The following is a 21,791-nucleotide window of genomic DNA, read 5'->3' on the forward strand; positions in this document are numbered from 1 at the left end:
TGGTTGCTATCCTTGCTGGACTAACAGATGAGCCACTGGGAAGCACACGTGGTGTGAAGGTCCCTTCTGTTTTCAGTGAAGTAATTCTGCTGCGACGAGATTCCCGTCTTGGCTCTGACCTCTGTGCACCTTGCGGCACTCCAGCGGGGCCGTGTGTCTGCCTGGCTCAGCAGCACAGAGCCTGCAGCCGCCAAAGGCAGAGCCGCCCAGGCCCCCATCTGTGGCCGGCAGATCGGCCGTGCCGGGGCACTCAGGCTGCTGAGTTGTGGCTGCACCCAGGACCTGTGGTGTGGTCACACAGGACTGTGTTCCCATGACATGCTCCTGACAGACACTGGAATTTGAATTGCATGTAAATTTCACACACAAAAAAATTTCAGTGTATAAACCATTCATTCCCCACCTGCTGTACAAAGCCAGGCACTGGAGCTGGATGAGGCCCACGGACTGTAGTCAGCTGCCCTCCAGCCTGAAGTGGAGTGCGGGCTCCCCCCATGGCCAGCCCAGGGGCCCTGGCGACCAGGCCCGAGCCCTTCTGTGCCCCACTCTGTGCCCCCTGGTCCCAGCCCAGCCTGTAGCCCAGCCCGGAGGCCACAGGCCAGAGCTCCAGCTCCTTGCTGGGCCTGGGGCTGTCCTGGGTGAGGACAGTGGGCTCCATCGGGGCATCGTGGGAGAGGGCGGTGAGGGTGCGAGAAACCCTGCCCAGGTGCAGGCAGGCCTGCGGCAGGAGCTGTGGTGAGACCAGAGGGCCGTGCCGTGTTCTGTGGCGTGCGGCGTGCGGCGTGGACCCGGTGTGTCTCTAAGCAGTTGTACTTCGGTTCACGTCTCCTGTTCACTCTGCTGCATTTCAGCTCCTCACCGTCAGGAGTGCTCCTTGAGAAGGACTATGAGGTTTACCGGGACTACAGCGTGGACGGCCACCTTCTCCACTGCAGGTAGGCCCTGCCTCAGGCCCGTCCATCTCCTGGCCGGGGGTGGTTTTCCTGGCAGCTCTTGGGTGAGCTGTAGAAGGGTCTGGCCTAGCAGGAAGCGACCAGCTGGACGTGCAGAGCACACCAGGCCCTGCCCTGGCCCATGGGACACGAGGAGAAGCTGTTGGGCCACTGTGCGGTGTGGAGTACTGTTGTGTCCATGGTACTGGCCCTGGTGGATCCCTTGGAGGTTCCTTAGTGTGTGGTCCCCCCAGAGCCCCAGGTGCATCGGAGTGCTTTCCAGGCCACATCGGAAAGACTGGTGCTCACCAAGTGGGGCAGGGAGGCTGACCACCCTCGGGCCTGGGTTGGCCCTGCTGGGTGTTGGGGTTTCCAGATACAACGCTCGGGACCCTGGGCAAAGCAGCAACAGGCTGAGCAGGGGCCTCCCCTGGGTTAGCTCGTGTGTCCAGGCTGGAGCAGGCACCTTGCCCGTAGCTGATGGGGGCCAGACGGGGTGCTGGGTCCCTGGATGGAGGTATTTGGAGCGTGAGGGGCCTTTGACAGTTTGCTCAGTTTAGATATTGAGACTGGGTTTGTTGATACAGAGAGGATCTAAGCCTGCCTGGGCCAGCAGTGTGGCTGTGTCCACAGGCATCCTCACTGGTCACCGGGAAACTCGGGTTTGACTGGGGCTTGTGGGCACAGAGCTGATGTGGTCTCGTGGCCTGTGAGCAGGGCCCACGTCTGGGGCAGAGGCTTCCCTCCGAGGCAGTCCAGGTCCTGTTTCCTGCCGCTCTTCCAGGGCCCTGAGCATGGAGCAACGCTTCCCTGATGAGGCGCCTCCAGAAACAGGCAGGACGCCGTGGGAGGGGGGTCTTTCCCCGGAGTGCCTCCTCCCCAGCAGAGCCGACAAGGAATTGGGGCTAAGAGAGAAGGCCGCGCCTCCTCCTGGGTCTGCGGGTGGTGGTGAGGGGCTGCGGGGGTTGTCCTGTGGGAGGGGAGGTGATCAGGGGCTGGGAGAGAAGGACAGGACTTTGGCTGGGCCTTGGGGCGCTGAGAGGCATCGGCTCTCCATGATCCAGGCCGTCTCTGGGCCGCTGGGGGTGTGTTTCCTGAAGCAGGCCGGCACCCGCCTCCCTGCTGCCCCGTGCCTGCCTCTGCCTTGGCTCCTGGAGTGCTCTGGGCCGGGAGAGCACCACCCCACCCTCCTATCTGGCTGCCACAGCCCTGCCCACATTTGCTGGGCGGTGGACCACGTGCAGTGTCTCCTGTGTGCCCCTGCTGAACCAAGGCTGTGATTTTCCACGTGTCCTGCTTTTAGTCCTCGTGAGAACTGGTGAGGACCAGGGTGGAAGTGGGAGGTGATGCCCCGCAGCCCAGGAACTACAGGCTGGAGTTCAGCCCCAGATCTCTCAGACTCCAGAGCTGATTCTCCAGGTCTGCGGGCACGCTGCCTGCCATCCTCTGCTCTGCTTGGCTGGTCTGTGCGGCTGGCCAGGAGCAGCCTCGGGCAAGCAGGGGCTGAATTCCCGAGGGGAGCCTGCCTCCCGAGCCCTGCTCACTCTCACCCTGGTTCTCTCAGTCTTGCCTTACCCACGGCCAACAGTTAGGACTCGCGGCTCAATCAGAGGACAGAGGCACAGGACCAGAGTGCACAGCTGGTTTCTTAGGATACTTGGGATTTCTACTTTCTGTGATGGTGGATTCACTTACCTGAGACCAGCCTGTACAAGAACAAAATAGACCAGATTTCCGCAGGCATCAGAGATCCACAGAGGAGCCAAGACTTGTGGCCGTGGTCTGACAGCCGGTGCAGTCCAGAAGACATGATTCTGCCTCAGGAGCCTGAGAGGGGACAGGAAGGCTCTGAACAAGGCTGTGCACACAAGCTGGTTAACCTCGGCAAAATAAACCAATTCTTTAAAAGATACTGTCTGCCAAAACTCACAGAAGAAGAGATACACAATCTGAATAGGTCTATATCTGTTAAAAGAGATTGAATCAATAATTAATAATCTTCTAAAAAAGAAAGCAGAAGTTCTGAATGGGTTCACTGGTGAGTTCTACCAAACATACATGGAAGAAATTTTATGAGTTCTCTACAATCTCTTTCAGAAGATAAATGCAGAGGGAATACTTTCTTGTTCTGTGAAGCCAGTATTATTCTAATATCCAAATCAGAAAAACACAAGAAAACTACAGACCTGTCTCTCTCATGAACATAGATGTAAAAACCCTCAAAAAAATGTTAGGAAATCAAATCGGCTGCTGAAATCAAATCTACCAATGTATAAAAAGAATTATATATCATAACCAAGTGAGATTTATCCTAGGTATGCAAGGTTGGTTCAGCATTTGAGAGTCAATATAATCTATTACATCAGTAGGCCAAAGATGAAAAACCATAGCTCAGTTGGTAAAGAATCTGCCTGCAATGCAGGAGACCCCAGTTCGATTCCTGCACAGGGGAGATCTGCTGGCGAAGGGATAGGCTACCCACTCCAGTATTTTTGGGCTTCCCTTGTGGCTCAGCTGGTAAAGAATCCACCTGCAATGTGGGAGACCTGGGTTCGATTCCTAGCTTGGGAAGATCCCCTGGAGAAGAGAAAGACTACCCACTCCAGTATTCTGGCCTGGAGAATTCCATGGACTGTACAGTCCATGGGGTCGCAAAGAGTTGGACATGACTGAGCGACTTTCACTTTCACTTATGATCGTATCAACAGTTGCAAAAAAAGCATTTGGTAAAATCCAACAGCCAATCTCAATTTAAAAACAAACTCAGTAAAATAGGAATATGTGTGTGCTTAATCGCTTCAGTCCTGTCTGACTCTTTGCAGCCTCATGGACTGTAACCCATGAGGCTCCTCTGTCCGTGGGATTCTCTAGGCAAGAACGTTGGAGCGGGTTGCCATGCCCTTCTCCAGGGGATCTTCCCAACCCAGGGATCAAATCTGTGTCTCTTAACATCTACATTGGCAGGCGGGTGCTTTATCATTAGTGCCACCCAAAAAGAGAGGAACTCCCTTAACTTAATGAAGAATATCTACAAAGAATTTACAGCTAACGTCATACGTAGTAGTGAGAAGCTCAAAGCTTTTCCACTAAGATCAGAAGCAAGACAAGAGTTTCCCTTCTGACCTCTGGTGCTCAGCATCATATTGGAGCTCTTTGCTAATGCGGTAACACAAGGAAAGGAAATACAGAGAATACAGGTTGCGGGGGGGGAACATAAAACTGTCTTTGCTTGCAGATGACTTGATCACCTATGTAAAACATCTTAAAGAATTGGCAAACTCCTAGAACTAAGTGGTTGTAGCTAGGTAGTAAGATACAAGTTAAATATGCAAAAGTCCATTGCTTTCATGTATACTAGCAATGAACAAGTTGAATGTGAAGTTAGAAACAGTAGCATTTACATTAGTATCACCCAGAATGAAATACTTAGGTGTAAATGTAACAAAATATGTACAAAATCTATATAAGGAAAACTGTAAGATTCTGATGAAAGAGATCATAGAAGAACTAAACAAGTGGTGGAAGGTCTCTGCTCTTTCCAACTTGACCTACAGATTCCATGCAGTCTCAGTCAGAATCCCAGCAGGTGGTTTTGTGGATATTGACAAAGCGATAACAATGTGTGTGCTTAATCGCTTCAGTCCTGTCTGACTCTGCAGCGTCATGGACTGTAGCCCATGAGGCTCCTCTGTCCATGGGATTCTCTAGGCAAGAACGTTGGAGTGGAGGCAGAAGACCTAGGACAGCCAACACAATAATTTTCAAGGAGGACAAAGGTGGAGGAATAATACTACCTGAGTCCCAAGACTCACTATGACACTGTTGTAAGCAAGACAGGGTTGTATTGGTAAAGAATAGACACATTAATGGAATAGAATGGAGAGACAACCAGTAGACCACCATAAATATCATCAGCTGACCTTTGATGAAGGGGTAAAAGCAATGCATTGGAGCCAAGATGGTCTCTTAAGAGACGTTGCTGGAGCACCTGGACGTCCACACGCAAGAAAGTGAATCTGGACATGGAGCTTACACCCTTTGTGGAAATTAACTCAAGATAGATCACAGACCTGAATCGGAATACAAAACTATCTCCTAGAAGGTAACAGAAGAGAAAACCCAGATTACCTTGGGTTTGGCAATGACTTTTTAGGTATAGCATTAAAGGCATGACTCATGAAAGAAACAATTGATAAGCTGGACTGTGTTAAAATTAAAAATTTCTGCTCTGCAAAAGACGAACTAGGAGAAAATGTTTGCAATAGACACAAATGATAAAGGACTGTAATCTGAAATATACAAAAAATTCTTAAGATGGAACAGTAAGAAAACAACCTGCTTTTAAAAGAGCTAAACAGACACCTCAGCAAAGAACCTATACTGTTGTCACAGAAAGCATGTGAAAGATGCTCAGCATCACCTGTCAGCAGGAAATGCAAAGTAAAACAAGAGTGAGATACTTCTGCAGGCCTATTAGAGGGGCCAGAAGGTGAGCACTCTGACACCAGGTGCTGGCGAGGGTCGGAGCAAGGGAACCCGTGGTCAGTGCTGGTGGGAGCGTAGGAGGCTGCAGCTGCTAAGACTGACTGAATACAGGGACTTCCCTGGGGTCCAGTGGTTAAGAATCCTCCCTTCCAAGGCAAGGGGAATCGGGTTCAGTGTCTGGTTGGAAAACTAAGATTCCACATACCACAGAGCAACTAAGCCCTTGCACCCCAAGTACTGAGCCCATGCACCACAGCTGCTGAGCCCACGGGCCACAACTGCTGAGCCTGTGTGCCATGACTGGAGAGATGCCTTTGCACTGCAGGGAAAGTTCCAGCATGATGCAATGCAGATTTCATGTACTGCAACTAAGACCTGACTCGGCCGTAAATAATAAATACATTCTTTTAAAAACCTGAATATACTCTAAATGATTTGGCAGTACTGCTCCTTGGTATTTACCGAAAGGAGTTTGACATTTTATGTTCATATCAAATCCTGCACACAGATGTTTTTAGCATCTTTATTCATAGTTGCCAAAGCAAGATGTCCTTCAGTAGGTGAATGGAGAAGTAAACTGTGGTTCATCCAGACAATGGCTGATACAACACTAAAAAGAAGTGAGCTGTCAGCCGTGAAGAGTCACAGAGGAGCTTAAGTACGTGTCACAAAGCGAAGACACCAGCCTGAGAGCCTGCACACTGCGTGATTCCACCCCGACATTCTGGAATCAGAGTGTGTAGGTTTTCAGATTGCCTTCTTTGGAGGCCAAAGATTTGCTCCTTGATTTGGCTTCAGATTCGCCTCCTATGGAGACAGTGAAAGATCAGTGGTTGCCAGGGATTTGGGGAGGGGGATGAACAGACAGAGCATGTGGGTTTGGGGGGGCAAAGAAAATGCTCTGTACGACACTACAGTGGTGGATATGTGTCTCTACATTTATGCAAACCCACAGAATGTACAACAGTTAGAGTGAGCCCTAATATCAACTAAGAATTTTGGTTGATTATAATGTGTCAGTGCTGGTCCATCAGTTGACAACAGATGTTCTGATTCTTGCGAAATGCTGATAATTGGGGAAGCTTTGTGTGAGTAGGTGCAGGGGGTATGTGGGAAATGGACATTTTTTTCTGCTTGGTTTTGCTGTGAACCTCAAAGTACTGTTTTTAAAAAAAATGTTAAATATCAGTAGATATTCTAGAACTGAAAAACATATAATAAAACTAAGAACTCAGTAGATGGGTTCTTAAAAGGTTAGTAAATTAGACGGTAGATCAGAAAAAAGCATGCAGTGCAGAGAGGCCAGGGGATGGAAAGCACAGGACACAGCCTGAAACTTTGTGGAGCTCAGCGCAGAGGACAGCATCTGACTCCCAGAGAGGGAGAGAGGAAACGGGATGGAAGTAATATTTTTAAAGATATGGTCAGGCGTTTCCAGAAATCATAAGATATGTCAGAGGGCAGACTGAAGAAGTGCTAGGAAGCAGAGACACTGACGCAAAGTTTCCAGATGTAGGGCGACATGTAGAAAGTGAGAGTCGCTCAGTCGTGTCCGACTCTTTGTGACTCCGTGGACTATACAGTCCATGGAATTCTCCAGGCCAGAATACTTTGCCCTCTCCAGGGGATCTCCCCAACCCAGGGATCGAACCCAGGTCTTCCTCATTGCAGGTGTATTCTTAGAAGGAAATTTTTAAAGCAGCTGGGAGTTTCTTGAGGGGGCAGGCAGAAGCGGGGAGGCTCGCGCACTGCTCCGGACCTCTTGGTCTGCCCTGTCGTGGCTGATACAGCCGTGGGACATGGGGCTGACTGTTAGTTGGTGGGCACGATGTGTGATCAAGTCACTGTATCGCCAGGGGAAGTGTCTCCGTGTTGTCATCAGGCAAGTGAGACTCAGAAGAGCCTGAACGCCCCCAGTGCCCCCTGCTAGGTGGAGGGGCCAGGATCTGGGCACACAACTCCCCGGGGCCACAGGTGCCCTTAGAGACGGGGAGCGGTTTTACCATCTCGGTCCAGGTGCGGAGTGCTGAGCGTGGCAGTGGGCAGTGCCAGCAGGGCAGTCAGCCCTTCTGGACTCCGGGGGCCTGTGGTTGGAGTCCAGGTCCTGAGAGGTGCTGTGCTGCGGGATGATTGGCTGTGCTACGGGAGTGGGGCAGGTGCTGAGCCCAGGATTCCAAAGCCACAGAGGCCTCTGGGAGGCCCCTGGCCCCCGGCGCTTCCGTCCAGGAGTACTTCTGTGCCTGGTTCTGGCCTGGGACCAGAGCAGAGCCTCTCACAGGGGCCCTGGAGGAGCGTCCCCATGGGCAGCAGCGGAGAACCCCCAGAGGGCTGCTGGGCTGACCCAGGAAGTATGTGAGGAGGGCTCCCAGGCCACGGGGCCAGCTGCTCCAGGCTGCACGACCCGGGGTCAGGGCCTCAGCAGTGAAAGGTTCACAGCTCATCACAGCACCCGGCAGTACCAGGCCCCGCAGCCTGCAGCCCTTGGGGCGACTGTGAAGAGGACAGTGAAACGACCAGGCCTTCTGGGCCTGACCTCACATACCCGTGAGGTCAAGGGGGCTGGTCATGGGTCCAGGCTGGCGAAGGGGTCAGATTTCCACCCCACCCCGGGAACCTGCCCCCACCAGACTCTTCTCAGGTAACCTGTTCCCTCCAGGACTCCCCCCAGGACACCCCCAGGTAACCTCCCCCCAGTAACCTGCTCCTCTTAGGACCCCCCCCAGGTAGCCTGCTCCCCCCAGGACTGCCCCCCCACATAACCTCCCCCCAGGAACCCCCCAGGTAACCTGCTACCCCCACGACCCCCCTCCAGGTAACCTGCTCCCCCCAGGGCTCCCTCCAGATAACCTGACCCCCCCAGGACCCCCCCCAGGTAACCTCCCTCTAGGTAACCTGCTCCCCCCAGGACTGCCCCCCAACATAACCTACTCCCCGCCATGACCCCCCTCCAGGTAACCTGCTCCCCCCAGGACCACCCCCAGGTAACCTGACCCCCCCAGGACCACCCCCCAGGTAACCTCCCTCTAGGTAACCTGCTCCCCTCAGGATCCCCCCCAGGTAACCTGCTCCCCCCAGGACCCCCCCAGGTAACCTTCTACCCCCAGGACCACCCCCCATGTAACATGCTCCCCCCAGGAATCCCCTCCAGGTAACCTGCTCCCCCCAGGGCTCCCTCCAGGTAACCTGCTACCCCCAAGACCCCCCCAGGTAACCTGCCCCCAGGACCCCCCCAGGTAACCTGCCCCCAGGACCCCTCCCAGGTAACCTGCCCCCTGGCCAACTCCCCAGGTAACCTGCTCCCCTCAGGATCCCCCCAGGTAACCTCCCCGAGAACTCCCCCCAGGTAACCTGCTCTCCCTAGGACCGCCCCCCGCATAACCTCCCCCAGGACCCCCCCAGGTAACCTGCCCCCAGGATTCCGCCCCTCCCCCCCGTAACCTGCTCCCCCCAGGGCTTCCTCCAGGTCACCTGCCCCCTGGCCAACTCCCCAGGTAACCTGCCCCCCCAGGACCTTCTCAGGTAACCTGCTCCCCACCCCCTACCAGGACCTCCTCTCTCCGCTGGAACTCGGGCACCAAGGAGCGCATGCTCATCAAAGTTGCCGACAGGGAGCCCAGCTTCCTCTCCCCCCAGGGCAACGGCTACGCTCTGGACAGCCAGCCTGGGGGTCGCTCCCGCAGACCCTCCGGAGGACAGCACTCGCCCAGCCTGCAGACCTTTACCCCTGACGCGGACAGCCCCGTCTTCTTCCCGGAGCGGAGGCCGTCGCCTTTCCCGAAGAGGGCTGAGCTAGGGAGCTGCTCCCCACTGCTGGCCCAGCCCCGCCGGCCCACTGGAGACTCGCAGCCTTCCTCACCACGCTACGCCTACGAGCCCCCCCTCTATGAGGAGCCCCCTGTGGAATACCAGGCCCCGCTCTACGACGAACCCCCCATGGATGTACAGTTTGAGGCCGGCTCGCCCCGGCGGTCTCCTGGCCGCAAGCCACCCAAGCCAGCCTCCGTGTCGCCCTACCAGCAGCTGGTGCTTACCAGGCAGAAGTGCCCCGAGCGCTACCTGAGCCTGGAGTACAGCCCTGCCGGCAAGGAGTACGTGCGGCAGCTGGTGTACGTGGAGCAGGCCAGCTCCAGCCCCAAGCTGCGGGCAGGCCCGCGGCACAAGTACACGCCTCACCCGGGGGGCGGCTCGCTGTCCCTGCAGCCCAGCCCCTGCCTGCTGCGCGACCAGCGCCTGGGGGCCACGTCCTCGCTGGGGGTCGTGTCTGGGGACTACAGCAGCATGGAGGGGCCTGAGCTGCGGCCCACCCTGCCGCCCACGCCCCTGCCCCAGGCCCAGGACGATGCCATGTCCTGGTCTAGCCAGCAGGACACCATGTCTTCGACAGGCTACTCTCCCGGCACGCGCAAGAGGAAGAGCAGGAACCCCTCCGTGTGCCATGCTCCCAGTGCCCCACCCGCCGAGGGCCCCGGGGACTGTGACCCGCTGGGCCAGCAGCCCTTGACGGAGGAGCGGCCTCTGTGTGGACCTGGCCTGACGCCCATGAAGCGCACAGAGGGGGAGGTGGGGGACGGGGAGGGCCCCCGGGGCCCGACTGAGCCCTTCCTGGCACAGGCCCGGCTGGCCTGGGAGGCACAGCAAGCCCACCTGCACATGAAGCAGAGGGGCAGCTGGGACTCCCAGCAGGACGGCTCGGGCTATGAGAGTGATGGGGCCGTGCCGCTGCCCATGCCCGGGCCTGTGGTGCGTGCCTTCAGTGAGGATGAGGCCCTGGCCCAGCAGGAGAGCAAGCACTGGCAGAGGGGTGCCTTGGACAGGCTCGCCTTCCCGCAGGTTCTGCTCGAGAAGAGTGTCTCCGTGCAGACCAGCCTGGCCTCCCCGGAGCCCTACCTGCACCCCTCTCAGGTAGGCGCTCACAGGCGGGTCCTGGGCAGGGGTGGGGCAGGTCAGCACCCCGAGACGTGGTATGGCCTCACAGTTCCTGGTGGGCCTGAGGACAGACGGCAGATGGCCGCCGGGTCTCCACCAGCACAGAGGTCTCTCACCTCGGCTCCTGGGGAGGCCCAGCCAGTGCTGCCTGGTCACCAGGGGGCCAAAGGCACGTCCTGATTCCAGGACGCAGAGGCAGCCACCCGCCCTCTGCTCCCCGAGCCTCTGCCTTCCACCTGTGAACAGGCACAGTGAGAAGCTGTGCAGGTGAGTGCCGGACCCTCCTTGGTGGCCAGAGACTCCCGGGGCCAGGCTCCTTAGGTGCACCCCCAGCCCTGTGCAGAAGGCATGCCGTGCCCACGAACTAGGACGTCTTAGGTGGCTAGCATCCCCTGGGGCAGGGCCACCTTAGTGCACTCCAGATTGGAGCGTTCAGAGCAGCATTTCTGTCTGTGGCTTGTAACACAAGCGAGCATCAGGACAGACGGGCAGGGCAGGGGCGGGTGGTGGGTGGAGTGTGGGCAGCTGCATCCTGCAGCACCCAGCTCCCAGCCTGATCTGGATGGAAGGACACGTGGGCTCCAAGGGCCTGACTGAGGTCCATGCCGGGTGCTGCCGGGGGAGGTGGCTCCCTGCCCCAGGGGTTGGGAAGGCCATGCAGGTATGGGCACAACCTGCCAGGAGCCCCTTGAGAGTACAGACTGAGTGCGCTATGCAGAGTGGGGAGGGACCAGGGGCATCCCTCCTGCCTCTGATGCCTGGGAATCCTTGTGTCTTTGCTGGGGAGAGGGGTGCGGCAGTGGCGGCCCAGAGAAGGTTGTGTTCCTCTGTCAAGCACGGTTGGCGTCTGGGGCTTTCTGTGTCCTTGAGGGGCTGCCCTTCCCACTTGAACCAGCAGAAGCCACAGCGCCCTCCCCCTTGCCCACCCTCATGCACGGTCGGCCCCCTGCCTGGGCGGCCATATGAGTCCGGGATGCAGTGTCCTGTGGGCTGTGCGAGCACCTCACACTCCCAGACTGTGCTGGCCCCCCGGCCCTCGGTCTCTGGACCAGGGTGGGCACCTCCTGGAGGCCGAGCCCCCAGGGAAAGGTTGGTCTTCTCAGCCTCGTGAGGCACTTAGACCAGGGTGAGGAGGGCGGGCCATGGGCGGGTGGGCAGACAGGTGAGGACAGCGGACATGGCTGAGGCAGGCAGACGGGTGAAGCGGGCGGACGGGTGAGGTGGGCAGACGGGTGAGACGAGCAGACGGGTGAGGAGGGCAGACATGGACTGAGGCAGGCAGACAGGGTGAGGCGGGTGGACATGGACTGAGGCGGCCGGACAGGGGTGAGGTAGGCAAATGGGGGTGAGGAGGGCGGACATGGATTGAGGCTTGCAGACGGGCGAGGAGGGTGGACCTGGGGCGAGGTGGGCAGACAGGAGTGAGGAAGGTGGGCAGACAGGAGTGAGGAAGGTGGGCGGACAGGGGTGAGGAGGGCGGACAGGGGTGAGGAGGGCGGGCATGGACTGAGGTGGGCAGACCGGGGTGAGGTGGGCAGAGCTGAGTCCCAGGCCTCTCTCCTCCAGCAGCGTTGGGGCCTGTGTGGGGTGGGGGCCACACCTCTCCACTGGCTGGCTCATGTGGGCCCCTCTGTCCCCCAGTCTGAGGACCTTGGCACCTGTGCCCAGTTCGAGAGCAGCCGGCAGGCCCGGAGTGTGATGCCCAGCGCCAGCTGCGTGTTCCCCACCTTCACGCTCCGCAAGCCATCCTCGGAGACGGATATCGAGAACTGGGCCTCCAAGCACTTCAACACCCACACACAGGGCCTCTTCCGACGGAAAGTGTCCATCGCCAACATGCTGGCCTGGAGCAGCGAGTCCATCAAGAAGCCCATGATCGTGACCAGCGACCGCCATGTGAAGAAAGAGGCCTGTGAGGTCTTCAAGTTGATTCAGATGTACATGGGCGACCGGCGCGCCAAGGCAGACCCACTGCACGTGGCCCTGGAGATCGCCACCAAAGGCTGGAGCGTGCAGGGCCTGCGGGACGAGCTCTACATCCAGCTGTGCCGGCAGACCACCGAGAACTTTCGCCTCGAGAGCCTGGCCCGTGGCTGGGAGCTCATGGCCATCTGCCTGGCCTTCTTCCCACCCACGCCCAAGTTCCACTCCTACCTGGAGGGCTACATCTACCGGCACATGGACCCTGTCAATGACACCAAAGGTAAGAACAGCCCAGGCAGGCACTGGCTCTGCCATTGGCTCAGGGGCGGCTGCGGCAGGGCCCCTGCCTGGGCTCAGTGCTGGACCCGCGGGCAGCAGGTGCACAGAGGCACCGCCTCTCAAGGGCACACCGTTGGCCTCCGCAGAGACACAGGGTCCTCAGGGAGCCCCTCTCAGCACGGAGGCCCTGAGGAGAGCCGCGGCAGGCGTGCCGCCGTCCTGGCCGCTGGCTGAGAGATGTGGCTGCATGTCGCACCCGCGTCCCCACCAGCCAGCGTCCGCTGCCTCCGAGGCCCCACCCCAGTGGCCCTGCCTGATGAAGGCACTTACTGCATCCACCCCGGCCGGGCTCACGGCTGTACCTCAAGGCCATTTCAGAAGGGCTTCTGAGAGCAGCAAGGAGCTGGGCACTTGGCCCAGCACCAGGTCTGAGGTGACCAGTAGGCTGTTGTGGTGCTGTGAGCTGAGATGGCCCTGAGCTGCATCAGGGGTCAGAGGTTGGGACCGTCACGGCCAGCAACCTGCTGATGGCTGCCTGGGGCTGAGTGCAGGCTGCATCTGGAGGCCATGTGTCAGGTCTGTGTGGCCCTGACCTGACCCACGTGGGGAGGACGCTGGGCCACAGTCCTGCCAGCCAGGTGGTGCACATCCCAGGCCTGGGCCAGGGCCAGGGTGGGGCTGTGGGAGCACCTGCCCGTGCAGCGGCCGTCAGCCAGCCTGTGCTCCTGAGTGTCTCCTGTGCTGTAGGTGGCTTGCGGGGAGTGGCCGCCTGGCCTGACCGGGGCCTTGCTCCTGCCCAGGTGTGGGTGCCGAGGCATGTGCACACAGTGGGGAGGGCTGCAGGCAGTGTGGATCCTGGGAGGCGCACCAAGCACAGGGGCCGTCCAGCACCCCAGCCGTTTGGAAGCACATCTCGGAAGCCTTGGCAGTTTCACTCAGGCGTGTAGCTTTGGAAGCACAATCCCTGAACACCACAGAGAGGTCTCCCCAGGTTGCTCCCAGGGTGAGGCAGGCGGCCTGGGTCTGTCTCTCTCCTCTCAGACCTTCCCAGGCACAGGTGGGCCCTCAGTAGCTTCATGGTTCACCTCAGCCTCCTCCAAAAAGGACTTGAAATGTCCCTGCTGTGAGCTGGAGGTTTGGAAATGTGTTTCCACCACTTAGCACGCAGCCCGCGGGGCTCCAGCAGTGCTGCTGAGTGATAGGTGAGTGAGTGGTGGACGGAAGCCAGAGGCTCCAGGCCAGCCCCTCTCTCACCGGGGCACTTGTGCAGAGCCGGACACTGTCCAGCAGGACACTGCCGCTGGCTCCAAGGTCAGTGAGCCTCCGGCCTGACGTCTCTGCTGTGGGAGCCAGGCGGAATCGAGGCTCAGCCTGGCAGCCATGCTTTCCCAGCCCCAGTGGTCTCTGTCCACAGACCACACTAGGTCTGTGTGGTTCTGCCAGCTGGGTCCTGTGTCTGGGCTGTGGGGTCTGGTCTTACATCAGTGGCACAGGGTTGCCCTCTTGTCAGAGCCCTGTCTCCAGCTGTGAGACCCACTCCTGGGTGAGCAGCTGCTGCTCGTCACCAGCCCAGAAAAACGGCCTCGAGAGAATGTGGGTGCTGGCTGCTGGTCAGGAAGACAGGCCCCCTCAGCCCAGGGGGACGAGCCTGTGCCTGGAAGGACATGCAGTCTGTCCCGGGAGCAGCGGTGAGGGCAGACCTGAGCTGGCTCCCACGCGCGGTGGCTTGGCCTCACAAGCTAGTTCGTCTGCCAGCATGTGTATGACATCTACTGTGTGGTCACGAGCTCAAGGGACCAAGGTACCCCACAGTGAACCCAAGTTCACGTGAGCTCCCGCCCCCCTGGCTTAACCTCATCTCACGTGATCACACCTTTGTGCCAACCACCCCCAGATGACTCACAGCTTCTGTGCCCCAGACCCCCCCGAGCATGCTGTCAGCACAGGCGTCCCAGGGGTTTGGCGACAGCACACTGACTGCAGCTCCTGCAGGAGCACCCTGAGGGACGCTCAGTGCAAGCACCTCATGCCTGCAGCAGGCGCTTATCCTCCAGGTAAAGACGGCAGGCTGAACATGTACATTTATTTGCATCCCACCTTGAGTTCATGGTTAAAACAGTGAGGAAATCTTTTAAAGACAAAAAAAGAAACCTCACAAGGAAATGTGAAATACTGCAGTCACTATGGAAAATTGAATGGCAATTCCTCAAAAGATAAAAATATAATTAGTATAGGACCCCACAATTCCACTTGTGAGCATATACCCGAAATAATTGAAAGCAGAGATGTGAATAGATATTTGCACACCTGTGTTCATAGCACCATGTTCACAACAGCCAAGAGGTAGAAACCACCCAGGTATCCACTGATGGATGAACAGATAAAGTAGAATGTCATCTGTACATAAAGTGGAATATTATTCAGCCTAAATCAATTCAGTTCAGTTTAGTCGCTCAGTCGTGTCCGACTCTTTGCGACCCCATGAACAGCAGCACGCCAGGCCTCCCTGTCCATTGCCAACTTTCAGAGTCTATGCAGACTCATGTCCGTTGAGTCAGTGATGCCATCCAACCATCTCATCCTCTGTGTGTCCTCTAACCACAATGGAATTAAACTGACAATCAGCAGCACAAATATATCTGGAGAATCCTTGAGTATTTGGAAACTAAACATGATACTGAACAATTCATGGGTCAAATAAAAATGAAAAGAGAATATAGAAAGTATTTTGAACTGAAAGAAAATAGAAACAGAACATGTTAAAATTAGTGTGATGGAGCTAAAGCAGTCCTTAGAGGGAAACTTACAGCACCTAATGTCTGTACTAGGAAATATCTCAAATCATGTAGCTCCTACATTGAGAAACTTTAGAAAAGAGAGAGAGGAAATTATGCCAAAAGTAAGGAGAAGAAAGGAAATGATGATTAGAGTAGAAACCAATGAGAGAGAAAACAGAAAAAACAATGTGGAAAATCAGTGAAACAAAATCCTGATTACTTGAGAAGGTCAACAAAATGAACAAACCTCTATACGGACTAACAAGGACAAAAAGACATAAATTACCAGTATCAAGAATGAAAGATGATATCACTACAGATTCAACAGATGTTGAAAGGATAATAAGAAAATACTGTGAACAACTTATATGTCAGTCAATTTGACAATTTAGAGGAAATGGACAAATTCCTCTAAGAACACAGACTACCAAAGATCACTCAGTAAGAAATAGATAACCAGAAAAATCATATATCTACTAAAGAAATTAAATTAGGACTTTAAAACTCTCCCGCAAAGAAAATGCCAGGCCTAAATGACCTCACTAGAGAATTATCAAATGCTTGCTTGTGTAGCAATTCTTTACCAACTCAGAAAACAGAAGTGGAAGGACTATCTCCCAGTTCTCTCTGTATCAAAATTAGAAAAGAACATTACCAAAAATTTGAAAAAAAAAGCACAGATAGTATCCCTCATGAACACAGTACAAAAACTTAACAGTATTTTTAGCTAATTGAATTCAATAATATATTAAAATGATAATGCATCTTGAGTATGTGGGGTTTATCTAAGAAAGGAAAAGTTGGTTTAACATTCTAAAAATCAGTGTGATTTGTCATATTAGCAGAATAAAAAAAATCGTATGAGCGTATAAGTGGAGAAAAAAGCATTTGACAATATCCAGCATTCCATTCCTGACAAAAACTCTGAACTGAGACGAGAAGGCAGCCTCTCCCACCTAGCTACCTGTTTATCTGCCCAAGCCCTGTCAGCGAGGGCCGTGCCACCCCGTAGAAGTGAGCACAGCTGACGGACAGCTGTTGGTCTCTAGCCTTTTCCATGAGAAGGAACCAGAGCTCTTTGGAGAAGCAACTGATTCTAAGGCTGGGGTTGGGAATGTACACATTGTTGTTTGGTTGCTAAGTCGTGTCCGACTCTTTGTGACCCCATGGACTGCAGCACGCACGCCAGGCTTCCCTGCCCTTCACCGTCTTCCAGAGTTTGCTCACACTGATGTCCGTTGAGGGGAGGAAGTGCTGGAAGGGATGAGGGTTGACACAGGGCTGTGTTAGAAAACACAGCTTCCGGGGCCAAAGCTGGAGCACTGAACAGCAGAATAAAGCATGTTGGATTATAGCCCAAAGTGTAGTTAGGTAAATAACAGCTTCCCCATCCAGAAGACTTACAAATAGTTTATGTAGGTAAGGGTCCACCGTGATGGGAGGTAGCGCCCACCTCAGTGTGGACCATGCACCCCAACTTCCTTCTGGAGCATTGGACGGGGGAGGAGGGGCTGCGTCAGCGGTGCCAAGTGGGAGGCGCCCCGACTGGCCAGAGAGGGGAGCCCAGCCCCCACCTCTTGCTCTGAGCGCCCCCTCAGCCATGTAGGAACCCCACCGCTGGCCTGGGGCCTCCTGTCGGCCAGAGGGTCAGGAGCTGACCACAGTCCCTCCCCACTGCCCGCAGGCGTCTTGCTGGCGCCTCCCCAGCCACGTGGCCTGGACAGGCCCTCATACCCACCCCTGTCCCGGGAGTGTGAGCAGGACACTCGCCTTCCCACCTCAAGGAGCCCCGCAGGCTGGGCCGTCACCCCTCAGCTGCCCGGGGTCAGCCCCGCGTGGGGCCATGTGGGCTCGCGTTCCTCTGTGCTCTGTGGCCTCACCCTCTGTTTGCTCCTCAGTGACCCAGCACATGAAAGCGCTCCTGGAAAGGAACACTAAGAAGAAGTCCAAGTTGAGAAAGAAACCCAAGCCTTATGTTGAGGAGCCGGATGGTAGGGCCTCTCCCGCAGCCCCGGGCGCTGCGCTGCACAGCTCTGCTCTCCGGCTCGGCCGCCTGGCCCCCTCTCTCTAACCACTTCCGGGCTGGGGCGCGGGGGGGGCACTAACTGCCAGGCCTCCTCCAGAGGGGACAGAAGCCTGCTTGTCAACAGGGCTTCCTGGGAGAGGTCGCACCGCCCTCTCTTGGCTTCTGAGGTGCTCAGGACACTCTCTGGTATGCATGCTGGGCGCACAGTGTGGAGGGGCCTGCTGGAGGCGGCCCCTGGTGCGGGAGTGCCCTGGGGGCCAAGCCGGGCCTCAGTTCCCCAGCCTCCCTCCCCCAGCATTCCCATCCCTTCCGTTCTCTTGGGCCCTGGCTCAGGAACCCCATCCCGGCCCAAGCTCCGGGGAAGCCTTGTTAGCTCAAGGCTGTGCCTCCCCCACCAGGAGAGCCAGTGGTGCATTGCTGTGCCGTGAACTGCCCCTCTTGGCACCAAGATCCTGGGACTAGATCCCAGCCTGCCTACACCTAGTTACCCACACTTGCCCCACTCTTCTTCCTCTGGGAAGTGCCTGGCTGTCTGCTGCCTGTGCCAAGAGAAAGGGGGCAGCTCCCATCTGGGATTCCAGGGCACCCTTGGGCCACTGTTGTCGGGGGTAGGAGCAGGTGGGGTTCTGAACTCCTGCCCAAGTCAGTCCACAAGAACAGGGCAGCTATGAGCGGGGTCGGGGGTGATTGGAGCCCTGAGTGGGTCAGAGAAGGGAGCCAGACCCTTGGGACCCTGCAGAGCACATGCCAAGAGGCAGCAGGTTCTGGCCACACTTGGCCTTTGAGGTTCATGGCCTGGGCCCTGGCACAGCAGCAAGGCTCTGGGAGAACTGCTTTGTCAGCCTCTGGATGCGGGGCTCAGAGCAGAGTCCCCCACACCGCCAGAGGGTTCCCTGGGCTCACAGCAGGGTCCCCACACCGCCAGAGGGTTCCCTGGGCGGGGCTCTGGGCACTCAGCAAACACCCCATAGTCTTGGCCCAGGAGGATATGCCCTGGGACTCCAGCAGTAGTGGCTCTCAGCTGAGTCCTCACTCTGCCAGATTCTGAGGTCGGCCCTTAATGGGCACCTGTCCCCGTCCTACAGATAGGGAATCAGGCCGGGAAAGGCTGCACCACCAACACTAGGGGAGAGGTGCAGGAAGCCCCATGAGACCCTGTGGCAGGAGGTCAGGGCAATTCTGCCCATGGGCCTCAGGCCCAGGGACAGAAGCAGTCACCCAAGGGAGAGGGAGCTTGCACCCAGGACGGGGAAAGGGAGTGCTGCTGCCAAGTGCTCCCAGTGCTCAGGGCACAGCCCAGGCTGCTTTTGCTTGAGCGCCATCCCTTCTCCCTGAGCCCAGAGCTTGCCCATGTGGGCCACATGGGCCAGGGGTGGAAGGTTCCAAGCGCTGTGTCCCAAGTGGGCTAATGGGAGGCAGCAGCTAGGATCTCTACCAGGGGTCTGTGGGTCCCCAGGGACCTGAAATAGATTCTTCAGGGTTTAAACACATCTAGAAGAAACATTTGTTTTCATTCTGGTTCCTGTAAAATAGAACTCCATCACCAGTTATGACAACTGTTCTGTGATAACTAGAAATGAAGAGGTTTTCATGGATGAGACATGTTTGTGTCCTTCACACTGAGGTTCAAGGAGCCCCACATCCTCAGACATCTCAAGAAACTGCTTCCTTTGAAAAAGACTCTGTGTTTGGATTTGAGGCTTGGGTCCAGAGGCCCATAGGCAGGTGGCACTCAGCAGAGAGAGTCTTACAGGGAAGGGGCCTGACCTGAGCCTGGAGGCACATAGTTCAGCCCCTCTGTCCGTGGCGCAGGACAGCCCGGCCCAGGTGGCTCCTCTGTCCTGTCGCCCCTTCCCTTGCCTGCCTGGGCCAGGAAAGATGTGCCCACATTGCAGACCCTCCCTGGACTAGGTCTTCTAGCCCCTCTCCTCTCAAATCTGGAAAGACCCCTGGCCAAGGTGCTCGGGGCCTTGCTCTTGGATTGCCACCCTCCATGACCGCTAGTTAGAAAGCCTCCCTCCTTGAGAAAAAAGACCCGTCCTCCCATCACCTTCAGCCCTCAGGCAGAGCCCTGAGTGGTTCTTCCCCAGCGTTGCCCTCCCAGCGAAACCCAGGTTCAGGACTTGGGGCATCCACTCCACACTATCCCCCTCCCACATGAGCCAGGCCCTGTGCCTCCCTCTCCCTGACTCCCACCCAGGCAGCCTTCAGCCACGTGGGCATGGACCCTGCGGGCTAAGGCCTCTCCCTGGGCTGCCCAGGGCCTCCTGCTGGAATCAGAGATACAAGAAGGCCTGCAGTCCAGCCAACCTAGAGCTCTGTCCTGTGTGACCCTGGGCAGTGGTGCTAAGTGCCCACAGGCCTGCTGCACACAGAAATCCCCCTTCTCAGGGGTGCCCCAGGCCCTGCCCTATCCGGCCTGCCACTTCTCCAGGGAAACACCGCACCCCCAGCCTGGCCTTACTCGCTAGGGGGAGGGTTGGGTGGGTTGGCAGAGGGCTTCCTTCTGCAGTCTGGCTCCTCTGGAGGGGAGAGCAGTGCCCCTTCCCTTCCACATAGGTTTACTTCAAAGCACAGCCCAGGAGAGTAGGGCCCTGGGTGCCCACGTTCTTGCAAGAGCCACCTCTCCTCGCCCCTCTTGCTGCTTCCTCTCAGTCACTGGTTGGCCTGCAGCCCCTGCTCTTACATGTCCACACCAAGCCAACTGGTACCATTCTTTTCCAGGGGTGGCAATAAGCACATATGCCAAGTACTGTTACCACAAGCTGCAGAAGGCAGCCCTGACCGGGGCCAAGAAGGTATGAACCCCCTGCATTGCCGGGGAGAGGTGGGCGGGCAACTTGTGCTGGTGAGGCCCAGACAAAGTCCAGCGGGCGATGGGGCTGCAGACTTGGGAAGGGGGCAGGTGGTGAAGTGAATGGCTCATCCTTCACCCTCTCACAGGGCAGAGGGTGCCACTTGGAGCTTCTGGTGCTATAGGTGGCCCAGCAGGAAGCCACCATGTTGACTTGGGGGCCAGGGAGTTGGGGTACCCTGGCTCTGGCTAGGCAGAGACCTGGGGCTCACAGGAGAGGTGGTGAGCCAGGGGTAGGCCTTGCAGGGGTGTCAGGGGACAGAGGGCTGGGTGCTTGGCCACACTGGCACAGACCGCTGGGCTGCCTTTGCAGGGGCTGAAGAAGCCCAACGTAGAGGAGATCCGACATGCCAAGAACGCGGTCTTCAGCCCATCCATGTTTGGCAGCGCGCTGCAGGAGGTCATGAGCATGCAGAAGGAGCGCTACCCTGATCGGCAGCTGCCCTGGGTGCAGACTCGGCTGTCGGAGGAGGTGCTCGCACTCAACGGCGACCAGACGGAAGGCATCTTCAGGTGCCCTGCAACCTGGGCCCTGGGTGTGGGGGCCTTGGGTGTCTCCACCAGTCTTGGGCCGTCAGGGCCACTGGACACTGGGTCCCTGCCTCAGGAGCACTTCCGAGAGGCCAGCATGCCGGAGAGAGGCGCCCTGTAGCAAATGGAAAGGCTGGGCATAGGACTGTTCCCCCTGAACTACATCATGCCTGAACCCAGGCGGGGAGCTGGTCTGGGACAGTGATCCTTCAGAAATGGCCACCAGGGCCCCAGAGGGCACTTGGACAACAGCCATGGGCAGGGCTGGGAAAGATGCAGCAACTCCCAGCAAGGGATCCTCACCTGTGCGTGGAGATGATAGCCCTGCCCCATGGGGGTGCCACACGGCCAGTCACCTGCCGTCATGACTCGCCTGCCCAGGACAGGTGGGGAAACATTGTGGGTCTGAGCCTCAGGGATCATTCTGAGGAAGGGATCTGCATGGGGGTAGTCAGCAGCAGGATGAGGGCCTGGGGCAGGGGACCCCAGCCACACCTCCCCTCCGATAGGAAGGAGGTCATTCGGGCAGAGGGGTCATGAAGCCCTGACCTGGAGCAAACCCAGCTCCTCCTCCCTGAGACCTGCCGTGTGCTCGGCAGAGTCCCTGGGGACATCGATGAAGTGAATGCTCTGAAGCTGCAGGTGGACCAGTGGAAGGTGCCTACAGGCCTGGAGGACCCCCACGTCCCAGGTGAGCCCCCAGCCCCCTCAGCTGGAGCAGCTGAAATGGTTCACCCCTCCCTGCTTCCCATGGAGAAGGGGCAGCCCTCTGGTCCGTTTCCAGTGCAGAGATCCACTGCTGCTGGTCAGTCTCCATGGCTCACAGTGGCTGTACAGCCCTCTTGATAAGTCCTCTCTACAACATTTGCATGTCCTTCAGGACAGTGTCCCCCTGCTCGGGGTCAGTCCTGACGGTCAGGACTGGGAGCCCACTGGCTTCCAGCCAGGCAGCCCACACCGCTGTGTGGACACCTCCAGTCTGGTCCTGACCCCTGGGTGCCAGCATACAATCACCGCCCGCCACGGCCCGGTTCACCCCTTGCTGCTGCTGGTCCCCG

The 21,791-nt window shown here is 57.2% G+C and overlaps 1 protein-coding gene across 2 annotated transcripts in view; it reads left to right on the top strand.

Annotated features, from left to right (window-relative positions):
- ARHGAP39 (Rho GTPase activating protein 39) overlaps positions 1-21,791 on the top strand; it is a 50,229-nt gene that overhangs the window by 27,940 nt on the left and 498 nt on the right. The window contains exons 4-11 of one of the 2 annotated variants that reach the window (XM_052651439.1): positions 852-935; positions 8,963-10,319; positions 11,985-12,546; positions 17,221-17,313; positions 20,073-20,146; positions 20,516-20,715; positions 21,333-21,424; positions 21,712-21,789. In XM_052651439.1, the coding sequence (XP_052507399.1) occupies positions 852-935; positions 8,963-10,319; positions 11,985-12,546; positions 17,221-17,313; positions 20,073-20,146; positions 20,516-20,715; positions 21,333-21,424; positions 21,712-21,722 (2,473 nt within the window). In that variant the 3' untranslated portion in view covers positions 21,723-21,789. Of the gene's footprint in view, positions 1-851; positions 936-8,962; positions 10,320-11,984; positions 12,547-17,220; positions 17,314-20,072; positions 20,147-20,515; positions 20,716-21,332; positions 21,425-21,711; positions 21,790-21,791 lie in introns of those variants that run through there. The other variant, XM_052651438.1, reaches the window with a different exon arrangement.

This window comes from Budorcas taxicolor, chromosome 14, assembly GCF_023091745.1.
Source record: "Budorcas taxicolor isolate Tak-1 chromosome 14, Takin1.1, whole genome shotgun sequence".
In the NCBI taxonomy this organism is placed as follows: Eukaryota; Metazoa; Chordata; class Mammalia; order Artiodactyla; family Bovidae; genus Budorcas; species Budorcas taxicolor.